Genomic DNA, 21,091 nt, shown 5'->3' with positions numbered 1-21,091 from the left:
TACCCTCCTCCCTGAAAGTGCCTCCATACAGGGTGTTCAAAAATGTCAAAAAATTGCATTTTTTCAGTTACAGTGATTATTAAAAATTGTCATAAAATAGTTAATATGTGCACTAGAGACGTGAAACAAACACCATTGGAAAGCTTAAAGATTGCTCTACAAGTTGTACTATATTGAAAAAAACCTGTAAAATAAAAAATAGCACTTCAAAAATTCAAATTAAGATTTGAATTTTGAATTTCGTATAGAAATGTCCCTCTGAATTTGTTCAAAATTGTCCAGATTGTAGCGTCATATATGTACTAAAACACCACAAAGTTGCATTTTGGGTACTCAATGGGATCCGATTCAAAATTCAACATAAACCAAGCATTGCACGATATTGACCATGTGAATGTCTAGGTTCAGATCGATAACCATTTGCCTGGAGTTATTTACCTGCATCATCAAAGGAATTTATATTCAATTTCATTTGTTTCTTGAGTATTATTTGAATTTACACAATTATCCACCTTTCGAGTTATTTAGAGGGGTATTATGTTTCCAAACAGTACTCAATACAAGTCATCACATAAACCCCTATCACATCTTTTCAGTTAAGCTATTCTATTTGGCAGTGTATATGCAGAACTTTCTTACCAGGATTATAATATGATTTTTTTTTCAACGAGAACGAGTTACGTTGAATAATACTAGCGACTTTTAAGGTTTCACCAGTGAATGCTAAAGCTATAGTTACATCAAACGAAGCAATTCTTTTTTATTTCTCTGTAAATTGTCAGTAGAATTACCAACTTTCTCGCTAAGTGTTCTTCAGCCAAAATTCCAGGACGAAATAGCTAATTAGATTATGAGAGAGCACGGTAGTTCAGCAGTAGAACCTTCGTTTCTGGTACGAAGGGTCTCTGATTCGATCCTATGCCATGTGAATTTATGGTGGACAACATCGTGTAAGTGTGTATTCTCGGGGTTCTCCCGTTTCTTTCCATATTATCATTCCTCCAATTCTTTCATGATCATTCACTTTCATCAATCATTCGTCTAATTTAGCCTGAAGGGCTTAAGAAACATGGGAGGTAAAAGTGAACGATCTCATTTAATTTCAATTTCAACTAGATTATGGTTTTCTTTAACGTAAAGAAATCAAAGAAAACTGCACAATACTAACAGTTGTTTACCACTGTTAAGAGTGACTAGCATTTTTGGATTTTATGTGACGGGAAATAATGTAATCATGTTTATCCAATAAATTATCGTCTTGTTCATGTAGGATTCTCGGTATTTTCATAAATAGGAAATAAAAATATTTAATGAGGGAAATTCCTTTTATTCATCTTGTAACTACTAAGTTGAATACATCAATTCATGTAAATTGCATTAAAATATTAGTAGAATCAAAATTTATGATTTTATCGCATCCAAAAGTAGAGAAACTTTTCTTTTAAGGGTGATGGTTGCTAGAATCGAAGAGAGGTAATTTTGTGATCTTTTGCATAAACTCTATTCAAAGTTTGTAATATTATCATTAATAATTACATTTAATTAATGATAAGGCAATTCTCTGGATTAAAATGACAGCAAATAAGAAATGATAAATATTGAAAGTGTGATTGAAGTGTGACGCGCATTTTATCTACACTTGAAAGTGTGATTGAAGTAATAGAAGAACGAAAAAGAAAATTTTCATTAATAAGTAATACTCGATAGTGTAGATGGGAACTATTACAATAAATGAATGAAAAAAAAGTAGAATTATACTTTTATACTTCTCACTACCGGTAAATTAACATCGCGTACGTAAAACTCTTGATATTACACTTTTCTTTCTACAAATTCTACCAATGTTACACTTAAAAAAAAAAAAAAAAAAAAAAAAAAAAAAAAAAAAAAAAAAAACTTTAAGAAATATTGATACATGAGAAATACTCACTTCAACATCTTCTCAAAATTCCGAGGATTAATATCTTTCACACATATTGTTCCAGTCTCAGGGAAAGACCCATAAAACATTATTTCGAATACAGGGCTGAACATTCCAAGAATCACTTTGTGTGCTTGAATGTACTGAAAAATAATAAATAAATAAATGAAAACCTTATATGAACGAAATTCTTAAGCAAGTAATAATATTACTATTAAAAGCTCTTCAATCTTTTGCACCAAAGGTAATCTATCTACTTATGCACGTAAAATTATATATACACGAGGGATGATCGAAAAAGTTACAAAGCATAACACTTTTATGTTATTCACTGTAACTAACGAAAATTTATTTGTAGATTAATATCATGTCTGTCTTGGTGCAGGTTTGAAAACTTCGGATTCTGATCATGTATACCTGAGAAGCGGACATTAAAAATGATGACTAGTCTGGAAAATTGGTCAAGAGTAAAAGTGAGGTCAGTTGTGCGGTTCCTGTGGTCAGAAACACACACCTACTGATATTCATAGGTAGATTGTAGAGGTGTATGGGGAGGGCAACATGTAGGGAAGTGATGTCATGCCTTCAAAGCAAGACAGACCAATATTGTTAATGACAACCCTGCACATAGCGCTAGACCCAGTACTTCAACGACTGACGTTACGCTTGGAACGACTAGAGTACCCTTCTACAGCCCTGACCTAGCCCCAATGACTTTCACCTCTTATTTGTTCTAAAGCAAAAAATGGCTGACTACCATTATCTGGCGTGTAATTATGTCAAAATCGCTGCCTCACGGTGGCTACGAGAACTTGACCCGGATTTCTATGCAAGTGGTATAGACAACTTTATCTGCCTTTGTGATAAATCGTTGAACAAAAACTGATTACATCGAGAACTAGTGTTGAGTGCCCTCTATCGTCAGATGTGTTGATCTTCCAGATGTCTCACACATAAGAAATAATAGGCTTTGCAATCTTTTTTATCATCCTTGTATAAACTTCAAATAATATAATGCAATCGTTACGCAAAGAATATTTTTTGCTTACTTCTCTGGTAGTTTTAATTCGTTCAAAGCTTTCAATACTCATGAGTAACTTCTTCAGTTGTATGTGAAGATGAAGAACTAAAGAGGTTTCTTATTGAGGGGATTTTTAAAAATAATTAATTGAATATATTTAATAATCTGAACGTAAAATATTCATAGAAGCACTTTTTTGTGTCTTATATTAGACTATATAAAAATTTTACCCCTTACTTTATGAATACTTATTTATTGAAAATAGTTCAAAATTACAATTCACGACGTTAATAAATTACATGTTATTCCACAAAATTTCTCGTTTTTCCAAAATACTATGCATATAAATTGTGCGAGAATTTTCAACAAGTTATCTGACTTTGTAAAACAAAGTAAATCATATCATGTATTTAAGGCGCGTATTTTTGTAAGTTATTAGTGAAGAATTGTTATTACTCTGCAAATGAATTCTATGAAGATAATATGTATTTTTTTCTTTCTGTGTTTAAATAGATGTAAATATGAAAGCTTGTATGTTTGTGCGTGTATATACCCAATCAGGCCCGGAGCAGGACGTTTGGGCGCGGCCACTTGGGCGCAGACGTTTAGGCGCGGCCGTTTGGGCGCAAAGCAGTACACTGTGAACTGCTTCAGCGTGGTTGTTCGTTCTTAATCATTGAGAAGTCTGTCATACTTATTCCATATCCTTATTGGAAATCATGCTGTTCTTCTTTTGCCGCCCAATCGTATCGTTCCTTTACGTTAGATATAATATAAAGGACAAAAATTTGTTTTGGGGTGTCACAGACTGCCTACAGTAAATTTTATTTGCCCTGTTCTTCCTATTTCAATGTATAGCTAGTGCCTATAAGTACCTATTTTTATGAAGTCTGAAATAACTTTTTATTAATACAATAGAGCATCAACTATCCGGCCTAATGGGCAGATCAAATACCAAAAAAGCATTCAATAAATACTTCTTGAATCACCCATAGCATTAAAAATACCACTTTTATTCCAAAAACAGCTCGTATTCGTTTCTTCTAATCTCTTGGTACAGGCCAGTACTTAATAAACATTTCTTATGTTTAGTACCACGCATTTTAATAATTTATTATAGAAAATGAATATGTGCAGTATTGTACAAATTTTAAGATAAATTTTAAAATGTCTGACTCAAAAAATCAAGTACAGAGTGCAGTATGAATGTATAGTCACATCTTTAAAATAACTAAACATTAACGAAAAACGTACGTCTTTTTTTTCTTTCTTTTTTTTTACACAACTTACATGTCTTTATTATACATATACATATATATATATATATATATATATATATATATATTATATCTTAATCTTATATTCTTAAAAGAAAATATTCTTTTAAAACTAAGCCGCATAGCACGGCGACCGGACAGTCAATCGTTTGCTACGGTTTCTTGCCATTTCTTTTCAACTGTTAAGAGACATGTTCTGCATGATATGCAGAAACTTCGCTGTATTCAGGATATTACTTTTAGTTTTTGCAAAATTATTTGCGTAAGTTTTTCGAAATTTCCAGTGCTCAAACATGCAGGCTCTAGTTATGAAATACATTATAACATATGTAGGTAGGTAAACCTATTTGGATAAAATGTTTTGCGCCCAAATGTCTCGCGTCCAAATGTATGCGCCCAAACGGTCGCGTCCAAATGTCATGGACCCGTCATGCCTATTAGGGCATCTTTGTACTTTGAAAGAATTGTTCTCGAACCATGTAAGTCTTTTATTTATATATTTTCTAGGAAGAATCCCAATTATATGCAAAACAGGCAAATAAATAAATTAATTCTTCCTGGCAAGTCAGCTATTGTTGTCATGCATATTTTCTATCTTAACCAACTCAATAATTAGTTAATGACCATATTTTCGTCTCAAGTAAGAATTATTTCTTTTTCAACATGAGTTTGAAGAATTTCATGTTGCTTTAAACTTCTGTGTATCTGACTACGATATTATGCTATTCTTTGTTCAGCTTTCTTATTTCGAATTTAGTGTGGATTTTGTTTTAAAAATATGGTATATTCTAAGAACATTTCTTTCAACTTTACAAAACCTGTATTTTTTCAATATCCTATAGGTTCTCCCATAAATATTTATGCCAATTCTGAATTTGTTGCGTTAGAATATTTAAATTTTAACATAAACTGGAATTTACTTTATGAAAAGAAAAGGATTTTTTTAAATTAATGGACCATTTTCACTGTTTCTAATGTTTCTTTTAGTATTTTTTTCCTGCTAAATCTTTCATGTTTCTCCTGTAACAAACATACACAGAACCTAACTCTTTATTCCTTCCAAATAGTATTCAGCTTTAATTATAATTTGTGAACAATTACACTTCAAATTCAACTTCAAAAATAAAACTATTTTTTTTTCTATTACAACACATCAACGAGAATATAAACAAGGTCGAAAACAAGTTAACTTTTTTTTTTCTGTGGGGAAGAAATATAAACAATTGTAACGCTAATTCTGTCGTGAACTATGTTACATATGCCCTGATTCTAAATGTTTTGCAATACACAGGATTATCTGGAATAACTCAACACAGTAATGCACTTCAAATATATATTATTATCCTTCAACTTATATTTTGTTCGACACCTTAAAATATTGTACATTCAGATTACACAAGATGGTTCCTCGTTACATCTATATTTTTCTAGTTACTATAGCAACGACATTGAAACAGATAAACAAATCGTCATAACAATGATAACAAGCAAAATCTCAATATAATACAAAATATTTAAATTATTTCTTTATGTAATTTCTTCTTCTTCTTGATAGCTTCGGCCTTTTTAAACAGCTCATTTAGCACGTAAATACAAATAATACTTTAAAGTACATAAGATATACATTATTGTTGTACAATAATGCAACTCATCTTGAAAAAAAAAAAAGTTACGTGCAAGATCATTGCTTCTTGCTCTTAACACTTCGTTGAAACTTTATAGTCATATCAATATTCGTTACTTGAAGCACCATTTCAGATTACGACATTTTTCCAAAAAATTGAATTTTTTTTCTTATTCATAAGTTTTTAATAAGAAATAGTACATAATGTAAATATACACTATAGTTAATAAAAGTTATTTTTTATTTTATTCTCAGTCAATTTACAATTTTTCCCTATTTCCATTTAAAGACAAAGTCATTCTATCTTTATTGAAACGTAATAGACACCGTAAACTTAAGGAAGAAAAAATCATGAACTTTTTCAAGAATTTTAAAAGTACAAAGTACGAAATGGTAATGTGATGTGCTCTTTTAACGATTAGTTTAATAATGTTACACTTGCAATGATATACACATGAAGTTTATCTCCCCTCCCTCTCTCTAGAACATTTCTGTTTTACATAATTAATCTTAGAAGAATATTGTTTTCAAGAAACGTTTTGTTTCACAAATTATTTTCAGCTTTCAAGTTCATCACAGGCAATCTAGTTTTCGCTTAATGGCCACTCCACCTAAGTAAGCTTATTAAAACTGAAACAAAGAATGGTGTAAATCAAGCAACTATTCCATATTATGAAAACAAATATACGTATGAATACAATGAACAAGAACTACTCTGAAAGGTACTTCTAAAACCTTTATCTCCTTTGATTTTCTTAAAATTTTAATATCATTATTATAGTATTATCTTATAGTACCTTAGTGTAGTATTTTATAGTATTATAGTGTCTTTTAATTTTTTTTAATTGGGGTTTGATATAAAAGAAGTGCGCATCATAAAAGTTTTACTAAGATACATAAAAAATGAGATTTTAATACATTTAGCATTTAGTTTTTAAAACAGAGATCTAAATAATTTTGATTTGAACTTTTAAGGACTATTCTTATAAAGATTACAAAATTAACATATTTAAATGAACGTATAAAACATCTTGGTTCAAACTTGTTTATAAATGACGACCCACTGAATCTAACCTACTGCTTTTAAAAATGTGTACACTATCAGTGTTTTCACCTTTCCGAGATTGAAAAATACCGCACTAAAATTCAAAAATAATCAAACATATCAAACTGAAAAGAACAAAAATCTGAAGATAAATAACTCACGAAATATACGTGGACCCTGGGGGAGTTGCTGGACTCCCACTAGGCACCTCTCCAGGTGGCGGATAGGGGAAAGCCTATCAGATATGATGGGTACCGGAAAATTCCGGGGTAGACCAAAACCAGTACTGTTGCCTTGCAGTTAGTAGAGAGATCCACAAAGGGTAGGGGAAGAGGACCCTGACAGAAAACTCCTGGTCCTCCAGGTTGGGGGTTGTGCACAGGGCTAACGACCCAATCGCAGAAAAATACAATTCGTTTAGAAACAGAAACCAGAGCCTCAGAAAAATGGGAAGGATTCAATGGATAGGACTAGGAACGGAAGAATTGTCTGAGTATAGCGACGTGGAACGTTCAATCAATGTTAATATCAGGTAAGGTAGAAGAAACAGCACGTGAACCAATCATGAAGGACACAGTTGTTATAACACTTCAAGAGATAAGATGGGAAGACACGGGAAAAGTTAATAAAGAAGATTACACTATCTACTACAGCGGAACACAAGAAAAAACCGGTCAATTTGGTACGGTCAAAACCGGTCGAAACCTTACAGACTGAATCAACAAAACGTTTCACTGTTCTTTTTAATAATTTGGTTGCCAAAATTCAATTATAATATCACTGAATTTTACAGCAATCGAGCAATAAAATGAACAATTTCAAATCTGCTCTTCAGATAAATTTAGAGGAAAACTCTAAATATGACGTAAATTTGAAAAAGAATGTTTGACTAAATACCTAAGAAATTGATGTACTTACCTTCTTATCATCTCCATACTCCACTAGGAAGTGACAATCTGTAAACAACTGTTTGTTTCCGATATAAGCTACTTTTTCATACAGACCACTTGTTCTATCTTGCCAATCACTGGAGTAGTTTGTAGCCATATTATACTGAAAACAAAAGTTTCATTTAGTAGTTTTTACGATTTCATTAATATATTCACTCCAGTGATTTAGTTCGGTGCCTATTACAGACAGGCGAAGTGAGATCACTTCTTGTTTAATCGTTAACTGAGAGAAGAATGGTTTTCTTAAGAGCTTGCCCAAGTTATATATATATATATTATTATTATTATTATTAGTTTTCAAAACAGCTACAAGAGCAGAGCTTTTTTAAAATTTGGAAATAATGACGGCCTACAACCAAGAAAATAAATTGAATTAGACAGTTTTTGAAATGGTTACTGTTGTGAAATCATATTCATATTCATCATTGCTTCGTTTGTCTATTTACGTTTCCATAAACTGTAAAGATCAGTGATATAGAATGCGATTGTTAAGGCTTTCTTTCTGTCTTAAAGTTACTTTCAAAAAGAAAATAATAAGAGCGAATTTTGTTTGCATGCATATTTAAGAAAGGTTGAATATAAATTGCTAATTGTCTAGTTGCGTAATGTACCTATGTTAACTATTAGTAGGGGCACGAGTTTTTCGCACTAAGAATTTGAAAATTTCGCGTTTCGTTTATCATATTTCGCGTTTTGTCGCGTTTTCCAAATAAAGTTTCGCATTTTGTACCTCTTCCCTGACATGTGTTTGTGGAAAAGATATTCCTTGACATTTTTTACAACTGTTTCTTTTATTCATAGAGCACTACAGGAATAAACCATTAATTGCCTAAAAACAAAATATACTGAATATTTGATTTGACATTGCAAATTTTACTCATAGAAAATTATATTTTTTTAAACCAAACTGAAGAAAAATCAGTAAACTTACTATGAGTAGGAAACACATAGGCAAAAGTTACATTTAAGCATTAAACATAAGCATACTTGGAAGAAAACCCCACAATTGGCATTGTTTGTTAGAAGCCACACATATGTAAGTGTATTTACAAAAAAACTCGAAACAATCATCACTTAGGAACTTTTGTCCATTCAAAACATTCATTACACTTCACTTTCCAGACGAATTACTTGTCAAGAGTTCATAGGCCACTTTGTAATCCAAATACAGTACTTCATAATCAGATGCTTGCATTTTTAAAACGAAGGCAAAGCTTTAAAAAACTTCCTTAACTCAACAATGCCTGGTTTACTACTGCATGTAATTACAGAAGTATTAAACAGCTTTCCCAAAGCATCACATATTTCTGTGGTTTGGAAGTCTTATCTTTGGGAAGAAAGCTTCAATGATCTTTCGGCACATTTTTTAAAGTCGCATTCAACACTAGCCCCCTTTTCATATGGTAACAAACATAATTGTGTGCTTTAGTTTTTTCACCAAAGAGGCCCTGCAAAAAAAACCGCCCAATTGAGTACTGAGTCTGTCAAGATGACTTCTCAACAGATGTGTTGTGGGACATTTGTCAGTCTCAGTGAAAGTTATAAAATCGACAAGGTTATCCCAATTATCACTGACAAAACTTAACTGAGCCTTCAAAATTAGCTTCTTGTCTTTCAAATAACTTTTAAGCGTTTTAGCTTGAGAATTTAGATTGTTGCATTTTGAAAGGAAGTGGTTCTAGTGGTTCTAAGTATTTGTCTAAATACGCAACAATAAGGAACCAACTACTCCACCTAGTCAAAACAGGCTCGGGAAACAACTTGGGTTTAAGATCAGGATACTTCTCTTTAAGAAAACTCTCTGGTACAAATGAAGAATAGAAAGGAAACTAATCTTTTTAACTATCGATTTCCTTATAAAGAATGAAAACTCCATTCCTTCCGGTTAAAAGAATGAAAAATACAAATTCCAAAAATCTGACTGCTTTCTATTTTATTTTATTTTTTACGAAAAGAGTAATAATTGTTTTAGACTTTTCAACTTGTTGTCAGTCGAACGTGAAACAACTTCAATTGGTATTGATGAATTCATATGGCACAAGACATATCTTTTAATAGAAAGTGTAGAGTAGACGAAAGTTTAAGACAAGTTGGAGAGCAATTATTACCGAAACGCAGAGCTGATTATTAAAATTCCTAAATATATAATATTTATGAATTTTAACAATCAATTCTGCGTTTTGAAGCATTCTTTGTGATAATAATTGCTAGCTTGCCTGTTTTGATCTTTCTTGTACTTTACACTTTCTGTTAGGACATGTGTTATGCGAATTAATAGATACCAACTTCAGTTTTCTGACGTTTAACTTATGAAAGAAGTCCTGAACTCCTGAAATAATTTCGGAAATAACTTTACAGTAATGACACTAATTTATGACACTATTAAAAGATGAGCTGATACACTTTTAATCATATTACAGTTTAATACTTGTTATGGCTTACCAATAAAGGCATCAAAATCACAAACTTCAACTTTCGGATCCCCATAAATCTATGGTGCCTGAAGTATCATTGCTTGAATATTTCTACAGACTCTTTACATACAATAGTATTCAGCACAAAACTTATGAACCCCTCACTTTATGCCATTCCAAATTACAGCCCCTTTAATAAAGGTGTAATTTTCTGTATTTTTCTAGTGATTTCTTGTATTGGTTTGCAACCCTGCATATTTATTTAGAAGCAAGTGTGTATGTTCTTTGTGTACCTCAATCTCTCCTCTAAACATTCGTTTTTGTTTGAAGTTCGTCTGATACGTACGTCCTGAGCAACTGTAGTTCTCATAAACGCTTGTAAATGCAAAAAATGGCACTCCACCGACAACAAAGATAGCCACCATTCTGGAACACTTGTAGGCCCTACATAGGACAACGTGTATGATGTTATTGACCTTCTCATACACAAGGTTCATCACACTTCAATTTCTATAATTTTCGGAGTTAGTCGAGCAACCATTTTCCTTATCTTTAGACCACTTCAGATGGACTCACTCTATAAAAGGTTCAATGTATATAAACATGTTTCTCCTATATTTCAGTATTTGATCTTGAATGTAAATACATATTAACACATAATATTTCGTATAACTGTACATCATACTCTGCTAATGATCTAGCTTCTTGACTAAAATTTCAGAAATCTTTATGTGGGAGGAATACTAATTACGTGCGTAAGAAAATTAACTCATTAAGTAGTCATAGCTACTCACTTATATTGTATACAAATACCCTATTCTACCCCTCCGGCTTCTCACTTTCCAATTTCATATACGTATGTGGTAAAGTTGAGTACAACTAGCCATTTCGGCTTCTCAATTATAAGTGCTATTTTCTTGGCTATTTTATGAGTGCTACAATCTTGTGGCTTCCAGAACACCGATAAAACAACTGGAGATAAACCATAGACGCCCGTACACAACTTTTTTAAAAAAAGAAATTTTAATAGAATTTTTTAATGAATCTTCAATTTATTATGATGATTTGAACCTTTTTACCAGTTCTGCCTGAAAAAGATCAGTGTCAGTAAGAAGTCAAGACTTTACATTGATATTTAGAGGTGCCACATTTATATAGTTGTTATGAGAAAACCTAAGTGTAGTATGGATAAGGCATTCTTATCACCTACACTGACTGGTATAGAAAAGCGACCATCAAAGTCCGTTCGTAAAGAAATCTTGCCATCAATGTGTACGATGGAAAGGTGATAAGGCTATTAACATCACTATTTATCATTTCCCCTAAAATGCTGATACTTCCTACCCAAGAACAAAATACAAGGTAGAGAAAAGAAGTAACAGCAGTAGAAGAAAAATTGTCATTCTCACTTCGTCTTCCTAAAAGTTTAAGCTGGAAATAATACTGAAACAAAAGAAAGGAGAAAAAAACTTCAATGAAGAATAGAAGACAGATGGCTAAAAAACAAAGAAAAGTCATAAATAGAAAACTTCATTATCAAAGGAAAAATAAATCTATTAAACCTTTGAATTGCAAAAATGTTATGCGAATTAGAAAAATCTAATGAAGGTTCGATCCAGTATTCTGTACTCCAGATACTTCTATTTTTAGTAATCTTAAAGAGGGTATGATACATTTGTTTGTGACTTTTGTTTAATGTTTAGCTTTTAGCTCAAATTATTAAGAGATTTTTTTTTAATTGTACCAAGATTTTACGTAACTCCAAATGAGTATCTGATTTTACCTTACCCATGAAATAACATCGAGTATTCGATTACTTCTAGTGTATGTGTAATTTTACATGTTAATAATAACATCCATCAATTATAACCTATTTTGAATAATTTATCTCTTTACAATATAAGAATGAAACTTTATCTGAATAGCGCAATTTCTATTTGTTCCAGCAATAATTTCGTTAGCATGAGTTCTGCTAATTTCTTCGGGCTGAGGAAAAATATTTTATTCCATCCTGTTAATGTCTTTTTAAGTTCATCTATGAAATATAATAATCTGTTTTGTGAATCTCGAATAGTGAAAATATTCCTAGAACAATCGAAATTTTTGAGAGGAAACCATTTTAAGTCCGAAGACATTAGCAGCACTTGTTAATGAAATTATTATTGCCACAGATAGTAATTACGCTTTTAGGTAAAATATCTTTCTCTTTTACTTACAGCTGGATGGATGGTCAGTGAGTTATTGCCAGCAAAAAAAAAAAAAAAAGTTTCACACCCATAGTTATGCTCTGTAGGCTTAAAAGGAGACGGATGACTAATGAAAGTGAATGATCAGTGGCGAAGCGTACTATGAGGCTCTGAGGCTGGGCCTACGCAGTTTTCTACCGTATATTTTCTTTATCTTTGATCTCTCATAAAATAAAGTCAATACTTCAAAATTTCGTTTTTTAACTAAAACATAGTAGGTTGGAAACACTTGAAAACCCTTCCATATGAGCCTCACCAGCTCGCTAGACAGGCTTACCTACTATTCTGCTCAGGGAGCGAAGCTATTATCGCTGGGGATTGCGAGCATTCTCGGGAAGGTGCGAAGGCTCGCCTCTGGGAGTTTAGTTCTAGCGCTGAAGGCATCTTTCAATATTAATATGTTATTAAATGATTTCCTTATATAGAGTAGGAAGTTTCTGTGTAGAATTATGCATTTCTATTAGTGATAACTTGTTTAATTGAGGTATATACTCTCAGGAGTTATTCAGAGTAGCTGTTTTTTTCCCCTACATGGGGCCTGGTCCATAATAGCTTGTAGAATATAAACTTGATACATTAAACATAAGTATAAATTTACCAAATGCTACCGTAAAGGATAAAATAATATTTCTGTGTAATTTTAGTTGTTTTCCCTTTCATAGAATCAGTGGAGTATTTACGATTTTGTTTCGGAGGTCTTTGCTAACTTTATTCCTGGAAATGTGAAAATTCTGTAATGTATATAAAACAATCTAAAGTTGCGATAAAATTTCGGTGAGTTGACGTTGATATATAAATAAGGAATAAATAACGGTGAATATTTATATATGGGAACATTTATTCTATAGACACAAATAATAATCAAGTGCTCATACGTACATCCCACTTGCCACCCATAAAAATCTGAACAACGTTCCTTACTGTGATCATTGATGGTTGGCTAAGCTGAAATTGGTGTACAATTAATGTTAGAAAAAATATATTTTATTATAAAATGTTCCTGATTTTCCTTGATTTCCAGTCTTTTTCCCTGAGTTTCCCTGACCTGCACCATTTTCCCTGAGTTTTCCCTGATTTCCCTGACCAGTGGAAACCCTGCTGTGAGAGTTCCTTTTGGTAGGACGTCTGGTCTCTGCAAACACCTCACCACTCCCTAGAACGCCTGGTCTCTGGGATTTATCCTCCTCTCTAGGACCCCTGGTTTCTGAGAGGTAACTATTCACACCTCAATCACAAGGGCCTTAGTTCCTGTTACCTTAAAACGCTTGGTCATTGGGCTTCTACAAACTCACCAACAAATCATGAAAATATTTGAGAGGAACTTATATTTTATTTGTAATATTTATTACTATTGTATATAAGAAGAGACTTTTATAATAAAAAGTGATTGGAAAAAGTCCAAACTTCCCGTGTACCATATTTGAGCTCTACCCTAAAAGACAATTTTACAATAGTAATGCTATCACAGAGAAACCCCATGGAATGTTGACGATTAAGGTTTCTCTATTGTGATAACAGTCATCCACATCTAAACTGCAAATCATTAAGGAGTTTTGAATTGGTAAGGCCTATGAATTTGTTCTAGGCCTTACATGGACACCATTGATTAACATTTGTTCCCAAATATGAAGGAAGACTGTCGCGTAAAACATTTTGGTAGTTATTCGGAAATGATTGACGCTGTGCAGGCTTGTTGAAGGACCATTCGAGGTTGTATTTTTCCCCTGCTGCAATTGAGAACCATTTTGAAAATTATGTTGAAGTTACAAGGGACTATATTGGTAAGTTACAATTTGATTTGCTTCTGTATCCTTCCTATGTCATAGCCAGATCGTGCTAGAAAATCCTTACAGATTGGTAAACTTTTTCACACAGCATAACATTTTCTGATTATATGACCCCTGATAAAGATGTACGGTAATAAAAATTGGAAAAATAATGAAAAAAATTAACGGATTAAAAACTAAAAGTTAAGATGCAGGAAAAATAATCTATTAAATTAAAAATTAATGCCGGGGAAAAGTAACAGTTAAAATCAAAATTAACTTCAAAACTAATGGATTCAAATTAAAATTGTCTTTTGTCTTATGAAGTAAGATTTGTTTTGAGTGGTGAAAATTGATGTGAAATTAAACAAATAAATTAAGGGCATAGGAGAGTTAATCGATTATTATGAAAAAATACTGTTTTCAAACAAAACTGATAATTAATAAAAACAAAATAAAAATGTCATAAAATTGGAAAAGAAAATCAATGAAAATTATATGGTTCAAAATATATATTTTTATCTTCAATACTAGTGATTTCATTGTTACAAAGTCCATGGCCCATACCTCAAAGCAAGTTGTGGTTACTTTGGGAAAGGAGTCTGAATGAATCACCTTCTATAGTGGAACCGTCCATGAAGTTTTTGAAATTTCAGAAAAAAAAATTCTTGCAGAATATGTATTTCAAATGTCTTTTCTAGAAAAATAACTATTATTCTTTAATTGTTACGAGTTTTTAAAACAATTATCAATTAAAAATTTACTTTTGAAAAAATTAATTGATTAAATTAAGAAAAAAATAACTGTTTAATTTAATTATTATTTTCTTAACAGATTAATCACAAGCCTCACGGTAACTGCACTAAAGAATCATACTTTGCCCTCCGATTTTTTTGTTGGCAGAGCAAAACTACTTCTAAAATCTGACCTGGTTTTACCCCATCTTATCATAACGGTAGATTATTCTTAATACATATGGGGAAAATGACTACCTACTCCTCGTTTGCTGACCTAGTAATTGCGCTCAGCTCTGTCGTCAATTGGGCTAGAACCTGCTAGGAAATATTTTTTCACGAGACATTTTCAAACATTTCAATTTTAATGAAGAAATAACAGTACAATCTATCTTTCTTTTACCATTATAACACGAAAAAAAACATTTAATTACCCTTTTTAGAAGGAAAAAAGTGCAAGGAACAAAGGAAGTAGTCATATGATAGGAAAGAAAAGGGGCAAGTCGATGGGCGTAATGGGTTATCTTAGTTTATAGACCTATTAGATAAATGTTTAACGACAAAAATACTTTAGTAAAAAAGATCAAAAGTGGTTGCAATATTGTACTGAAAATGGAATGGTTAGTTTCCCCTCCACGGAAGAGCTTAATACACTTATCTATTAAAATTAATTAAATGTTACAGTTTCAACAACTTCTAATCTGATGAAGACAACGTTAAGCTATTTAAACTGTAACATTTTATTTTAATTTTAATAAATAAGTGTATTAAGCTCTAAACATAAATAATAGTTATTTATATAATAAGTTCCCGAGTCGTTATGGATGAGCTACAATGTATGCAATTTACGAGTATGTATAAACTAAAATTTCAATTAATAACACGTTAAAGGAGCTAAAGACACATTTTATGTGGAAACATAGGCCAAAGAAATACATATATACATCGCATTTATAGACGACGTTAAAATTCGATGAGAAGAGGTTAAAAATGGTATTCTGAAGTTTTCTATTGCAAACATATCAACATAACAGTAAAGGGGACGGTACAACAGTAACGGAATAAGGACTTTTGTGAATAATGAAGTTTTACTGCCTTGGTAAACTAACAGTAGCTTATACCCATGGCAGTTTGTGGCTTTTAACTTGCAAACTGAACTCAAATTAGGTTCTCCTAATATGATATTTGACCGCTTACAGCGAAGTGTATCTGTTTCTTTCCTTATAGTAATATTTTCTTGCTTATTGGTTTAAATTTACGCAATCCAAAACACACGTATAGTAACATGTATAAATTTCAGTATTGTTAAGATAGTATCACTGATGTATAACTTTCAGGCAACCGAAACGAATGCAGTGATACGGTGGTTGATTTGGAGCTTAGCATCTCATTCAGTGTCGAGGCTATGAGAGACGTGAATCTACAGCTTAACGTGGGATCCGAACCACATGAGCACCTACAGGGAATCGAACCCGTGTTTCCTGCGCCAGTGGTTGTTGTTTATGTAAGATTAGACTCCCTTTTCACTACCAAGGTTTATCTATGTGGACGTACTATTAAGGTCGAATCCAAATCATCGCAATGTGTTTAAGGTTCAAGGCTCTCCCAGCGGAAACCGAATCCGGGACTCAGGCTAGTTTTAGACTGAAGCATTTATCGTAGCATTTCCAGTGGCAGATGTGCTGCCAAAAATCTCGTACAATATTCTATGGCATCAAAAGTATATGGTGCTTTTACACGGTAGTATTTTGATAAGCATCTTGTCGTGACGTAGCAAACAAATCACTGGAGAAGAGCGCAATTATGGCTCCGAAACTAAAAACAGAGATTTCAGTCGCTATTTCTTCTAAAGCCTTTTGTCGCATATGCTTATTATGATACAAAGGACATTTAACTTTGTACAAACAAGGATGCTCATCATATTTTTCAATCAGCATAATAATAGCATCCCCACTCCCTCATTTTTCTTTACTACAATTCTATTTACCACACAAAACAAAGAGCATGGATATTTGGCCCAAAATCTTTCACTTCCTTTTAGCACACCACGGCGCTGCAATCGGACCAGAAATGCTGTGGAAAATGCTAGGAAATAGAGCAGGTTCTATCGACTAGAAATGCCATAAGATATGCCATGGCATGGGAAATAATATATAGCATTTGCTACTTTACACGGTAGGATATCCATATTCGTATTCATATTCATATTTATGTGTCTGTCCATAGCTTACAAATGAGGACAATCCCCAATTAAGCATTACAGTTGTCAGATATTGTTTACATTCTCTATATGTTATCAGTAAGGCAAGTTTCCACAGAGTAATAGCTTTTTTCTAACAATAATTCTAACAGAGCATTTCTGAATATCCGTTTTTCGTTAATGTCCTTATACTTTGTTGGTAACTTGTTATATAATTTTATACAATTCATATATACAGTTTTGTTAAAATTTGTATAGTTCTGTTGGATAATATATATATTATAATTCTGCCTAGTATTGTACGAGTGAATCGTATTAGCTAATGTAAATAAATCCTTGTGTTCGATTACATACATAATTGTGCGATATATATATAAAAACATTTTTACATGAGGATCAGGCATACTAAACATTATTCTAATATTTTTTTTTCTGTATTCGGAATGTACTAGCACTTATTCTCGAATTCCCCCAGAATATAACACCATAGTTTATTATTGAAAAAACTTTGCTATAAGGACATGACAGCTTCCTTGTACAAACTACCTTGCAACCTACGGAATGCAAAGCAGAGTAAACTGAGTTTAGTATTAACGTATTCAACATGAGTATTCCATGTTAAATCTTCATTAACATATACTCCTAGAAATTTAATAGATGTTGTTTGACATAATCCTACAGTGTCTACAGTTATTGGTACAAGTTCATTTCTTTGGCCCGGGAATCGAAATTTGACAATGTTAGTTTTTCCTAAATTCATAGTTAATTTATTTATGTTTAACCAACTAATAACTTTTTTTAACGTCTTTGTAGTGAGCCTTTCTGCTTAATTTACTGAGTCTCCACTAACAAGAACATTTATGTCATCAGCATACAATGTTGACTTCACATAGCCTAGAACTGTTAACCAAATCATTAATATATACAACAAAAGAGGACCCAATATTGATCCTTGTGGTACTCCTTTTGTTACTTTCATTATAGATGATTTAAACATCTTCCTTCTGCTATTTACCTTTTTACAGATGCCAACAGTTTGACTACGTTCAGATAAATACGACTTTATCCAATTGTTTGCCACACGTCTGATGCCATAAGAATACAATTTTTCTAGCAAAATACCATGGTCTATAGAACCGAACGCCTTAGATAAATCAACAAAAATACCAATTACACACTTTCCTTTATTTATATTCATTGCTACATCAGAGATGAAATTAAAGATTGCAGTGTTGGTTGACTTCCGGCTTTGAAACCCGTGTTGACTTGTGGATATATTATTTAAAAGGAAAAAGTTATTTAGTCGCGCTCTCATTGCTAACTCAAATATTTTAGAAAAGCACGACAAAACTGAAATAGGACGATAATTATTTAACTCCAATTTACTCCCCTTTTTATATACAGATGTAACTCTAGCTAACTTAAGCCGCGTAGGAAAAATTGCTGTCAAAAATGAATGATTTATTATAATGACCGAGTTGATGTGCAATAAGAAGAGAACTTTCCTTTACAATCATGGATGGCACTTCATCCCAACCTGGAGAGCTGGAACTTTTTAAGCTTTTTATTATTTGTAAGATTTCCTCTGGTATAGCTGGTTTCAGAAAAAGCAACTTAGGTATTCCGCTCTGTAGCTTCCAGTTATTTTCTTGATGAGCTATTTTGATTGGGTTAAATGTTTCTAAAGTTAAGAAATATTTATTAAAATGATTTGCAGGCTTATCTGGGTTACATACTACTTGAGAGTTTATTTTTATTGCATCAATTCCTGTTGTTTTTACCTTATTCATCTTACCATTGATTAACTTCCACATAGCTTTACTTTTATTTCTCGCTGCTAAGATGTAATTTGTACTGTATAAAAGCTTTGCCGTTTTTATGACTCTTTTGTACGTCTTTCTATAGTATTTTACATATTCAATAAATTAAGGTGTTACATCTTTACAAGTTTTGTTATTTTTTTTTTTTTTTTTTTTTGATAACTCAAGTAGTTTGAGTTTAGAAGTCCTAATTCCTATAGTGACCAATGGTTTCCCCATCCTAACCTTACTGTAGTTCTTTCTGGGAAACGCAATATTGAAGTGAAAGAGAAGTGTATCTAGAAAAGAGTTAAATTCACCATCCATATCACCAATTTCATATATTTTGTGCCAGGTTTCTTGTGCTAGCAAGTGTAGAAAGTAATTAATATTAGTTTTGAGAAACACCTTTTTGTTATCATTTTTGAGTAGCCGATGATACGACTTTTGCAACGAAAAATGCTTCCATCTAAAACTAGCCTTAAGGTGCGGGCGCTAGACATTAGAGAGTAGAGAAGCTCAGTGCTACGTTGGGTTGGATAATTTAACATTAGAGTCAACCCCGATAGAACATACGACTAACGTACGTGTACATTGTAAAGGAACTTTCTAAATTGTAGAACCTACTACAAGAGAACGAAAGTAGTAGTTGAGTACAAAAACAATGAAACAAAGCATAAATTTACGTTATTGCCCCACCAATTTTGTTTGCATTTCTAGAATCTGCTTTGCGGTACAGCACATAAATATACGTACAACGACCATTCAGGTGTCTAATTGGTACACTACTTGTATTATGTACCAATTAAAGACTTAAATCTTCATTGTATTAATTCTATCACATCTGTTGCCGGAAAGTATGTAGGAAAAAACTCCCAAGAATCTGCGTTGCTCTTTTCATTATTTACAAAGAAAAAGAAATCTTTATATTACCTCAGATGTAGATATATTATTATTTGTTAAAGTTTAGCGTCTCTTTTCTGCATGGTACTATATGAGAGATGGACCTACAGTTTACAGTACAATCCGCAGCAAGTAATGCGTTTAAATTTTTGTTTTAATGCTCCAACAGGAATTAAACCTGACCACTAAAATAGAGGGGAGGGAAGATGCATGCAGATTTGAATAATCACCAGGGTAATAGCCACAACGTACTATTTTGTTTTTATAGAATTCTAATTGAAGAGCACACAAAACATTGTTTGCAATTCAACGAAACAAAAGTTGCCATAGACAAACATCGCGGAGGGTCAAACAATTTACTTAAATAAACACCATACATAAAAGTCGCGTCTCCCATATTATATGTACAATTTGATTATTATTTTAGAATTACAATAGCTTATTACTAGTGAAGAAATGAACTTATATAATCACAAACTTAGTAAACTTACTTTATATGTCTTCACACACTTTTTACCTTAACCGCAAGCACAGATTACTCTAAAATGTGAATAATACTTTAACTTCAATATAACCGATCAATTTACATTATTAAAGTCGCAGCACTTGTCTAGATCGACTATTGCACAATTATTGTTTCAAAGTACATTAATGCAGACGGATTCGGGCTCATGCCGCGTCACTTTGGTTATTTAGTGCAAATAATTTAATAAATTTTTCTACGGGTTAAATTTAGAGTTGCCCCTCCAGTTTCCAACCCAGAAAATGCAGTTAAAACATTATAAATTTGCACTAAATAACCAAAGTGACGCGGCATGAACCCGAATCCGTCTGTATTAAATAATGCATTGTTACAGAGCAAATAAGTTGAAAATAATATATACAGGTTGACGCTAGGTATGTCCACACATTATAAACATTGATTACAAAAGAAAATGAACCTAAACATCACTTGTATTATATAAAATAATTGTATGAAAGGGAGTTTGAACAATCCACCGAACCCTGACACCATCTTACCTCGAACTCCACCGCCAATCTCATTTGACCTACCGAAGAAACAGCAAAGACGTTCAGGGCCAGTCTGAGGTGTATGTAACATGTGCTTTGTGGAAGGGCGGAAAAAATCGGAAAAACTAATACATATCTTCTTCTTGTTCACCTCAACGATAGATTGGTGAGCAACATGGA

The 21,091-nt window shown here is 32.4% G+C and overlaps 1 protein-coding gene across 2 annotated transcripts in view; it reads right to left on the bottom strand.

Annotated features, from left to right (window-relative positions):
* The window catches only part of LOC145692372 (BTB/POZ domain-containing protein 2-like), a 38,555-nt gene extending 18,067 nt beyond the window's left edge, over positions 1 to 20,488 (bottom strand). Inside the window, exons 1-3 of one of the 2 annotated variants that reach the window (XM_081767671.1) lie at positions 20,392 to 20,488; positions 7,807 to 7,941; positions 1,931 to 2,064 (exon numbers count right to left, since the gene is read on the bottom strand). In XM_081767671.1, the coding sequence (XP_081623797.1) occupies positions 1,931 to 2,064; positions 7,807 to 7,935 (263 nt within the window). In that variant the 5' untranslated portion in view covers positions 7,936 to 7,941; positions 20,392 to 20,488. Of the gene's footprint in view, positions 1 to 1,930; positions 2,065 to 7,806; positions 7,942 to 19,930; positions 20,075 to 20,391 lie in introns of those variants that run through there. The other variant, XM_081767673.1, reaches the window with a different exon arrangement.
* Between the last annotated feature and the right edge of the window lie 603 nt (positions 20,489 to 21,091).

This window comes from Thermobia domestica, chromosome 1 (assembly GCF_964235325.1).
Source record: "Thermobia domestica chromosome 1, izTheDome1.hap1.1, whole genome shotgun sequence".
NCBI classification, from domain to species: domain Eukaryota; kingdom Metazoa; phylum Arthropoda; class Insecta; order Zygentoma; family Lepismatidae; genus Thermobia; species Thermobia domestica.
Note: the sequence above shows the minus strand (reverse complement) of the source record. Positions and strands in the feature narration are given on the sequence as shown.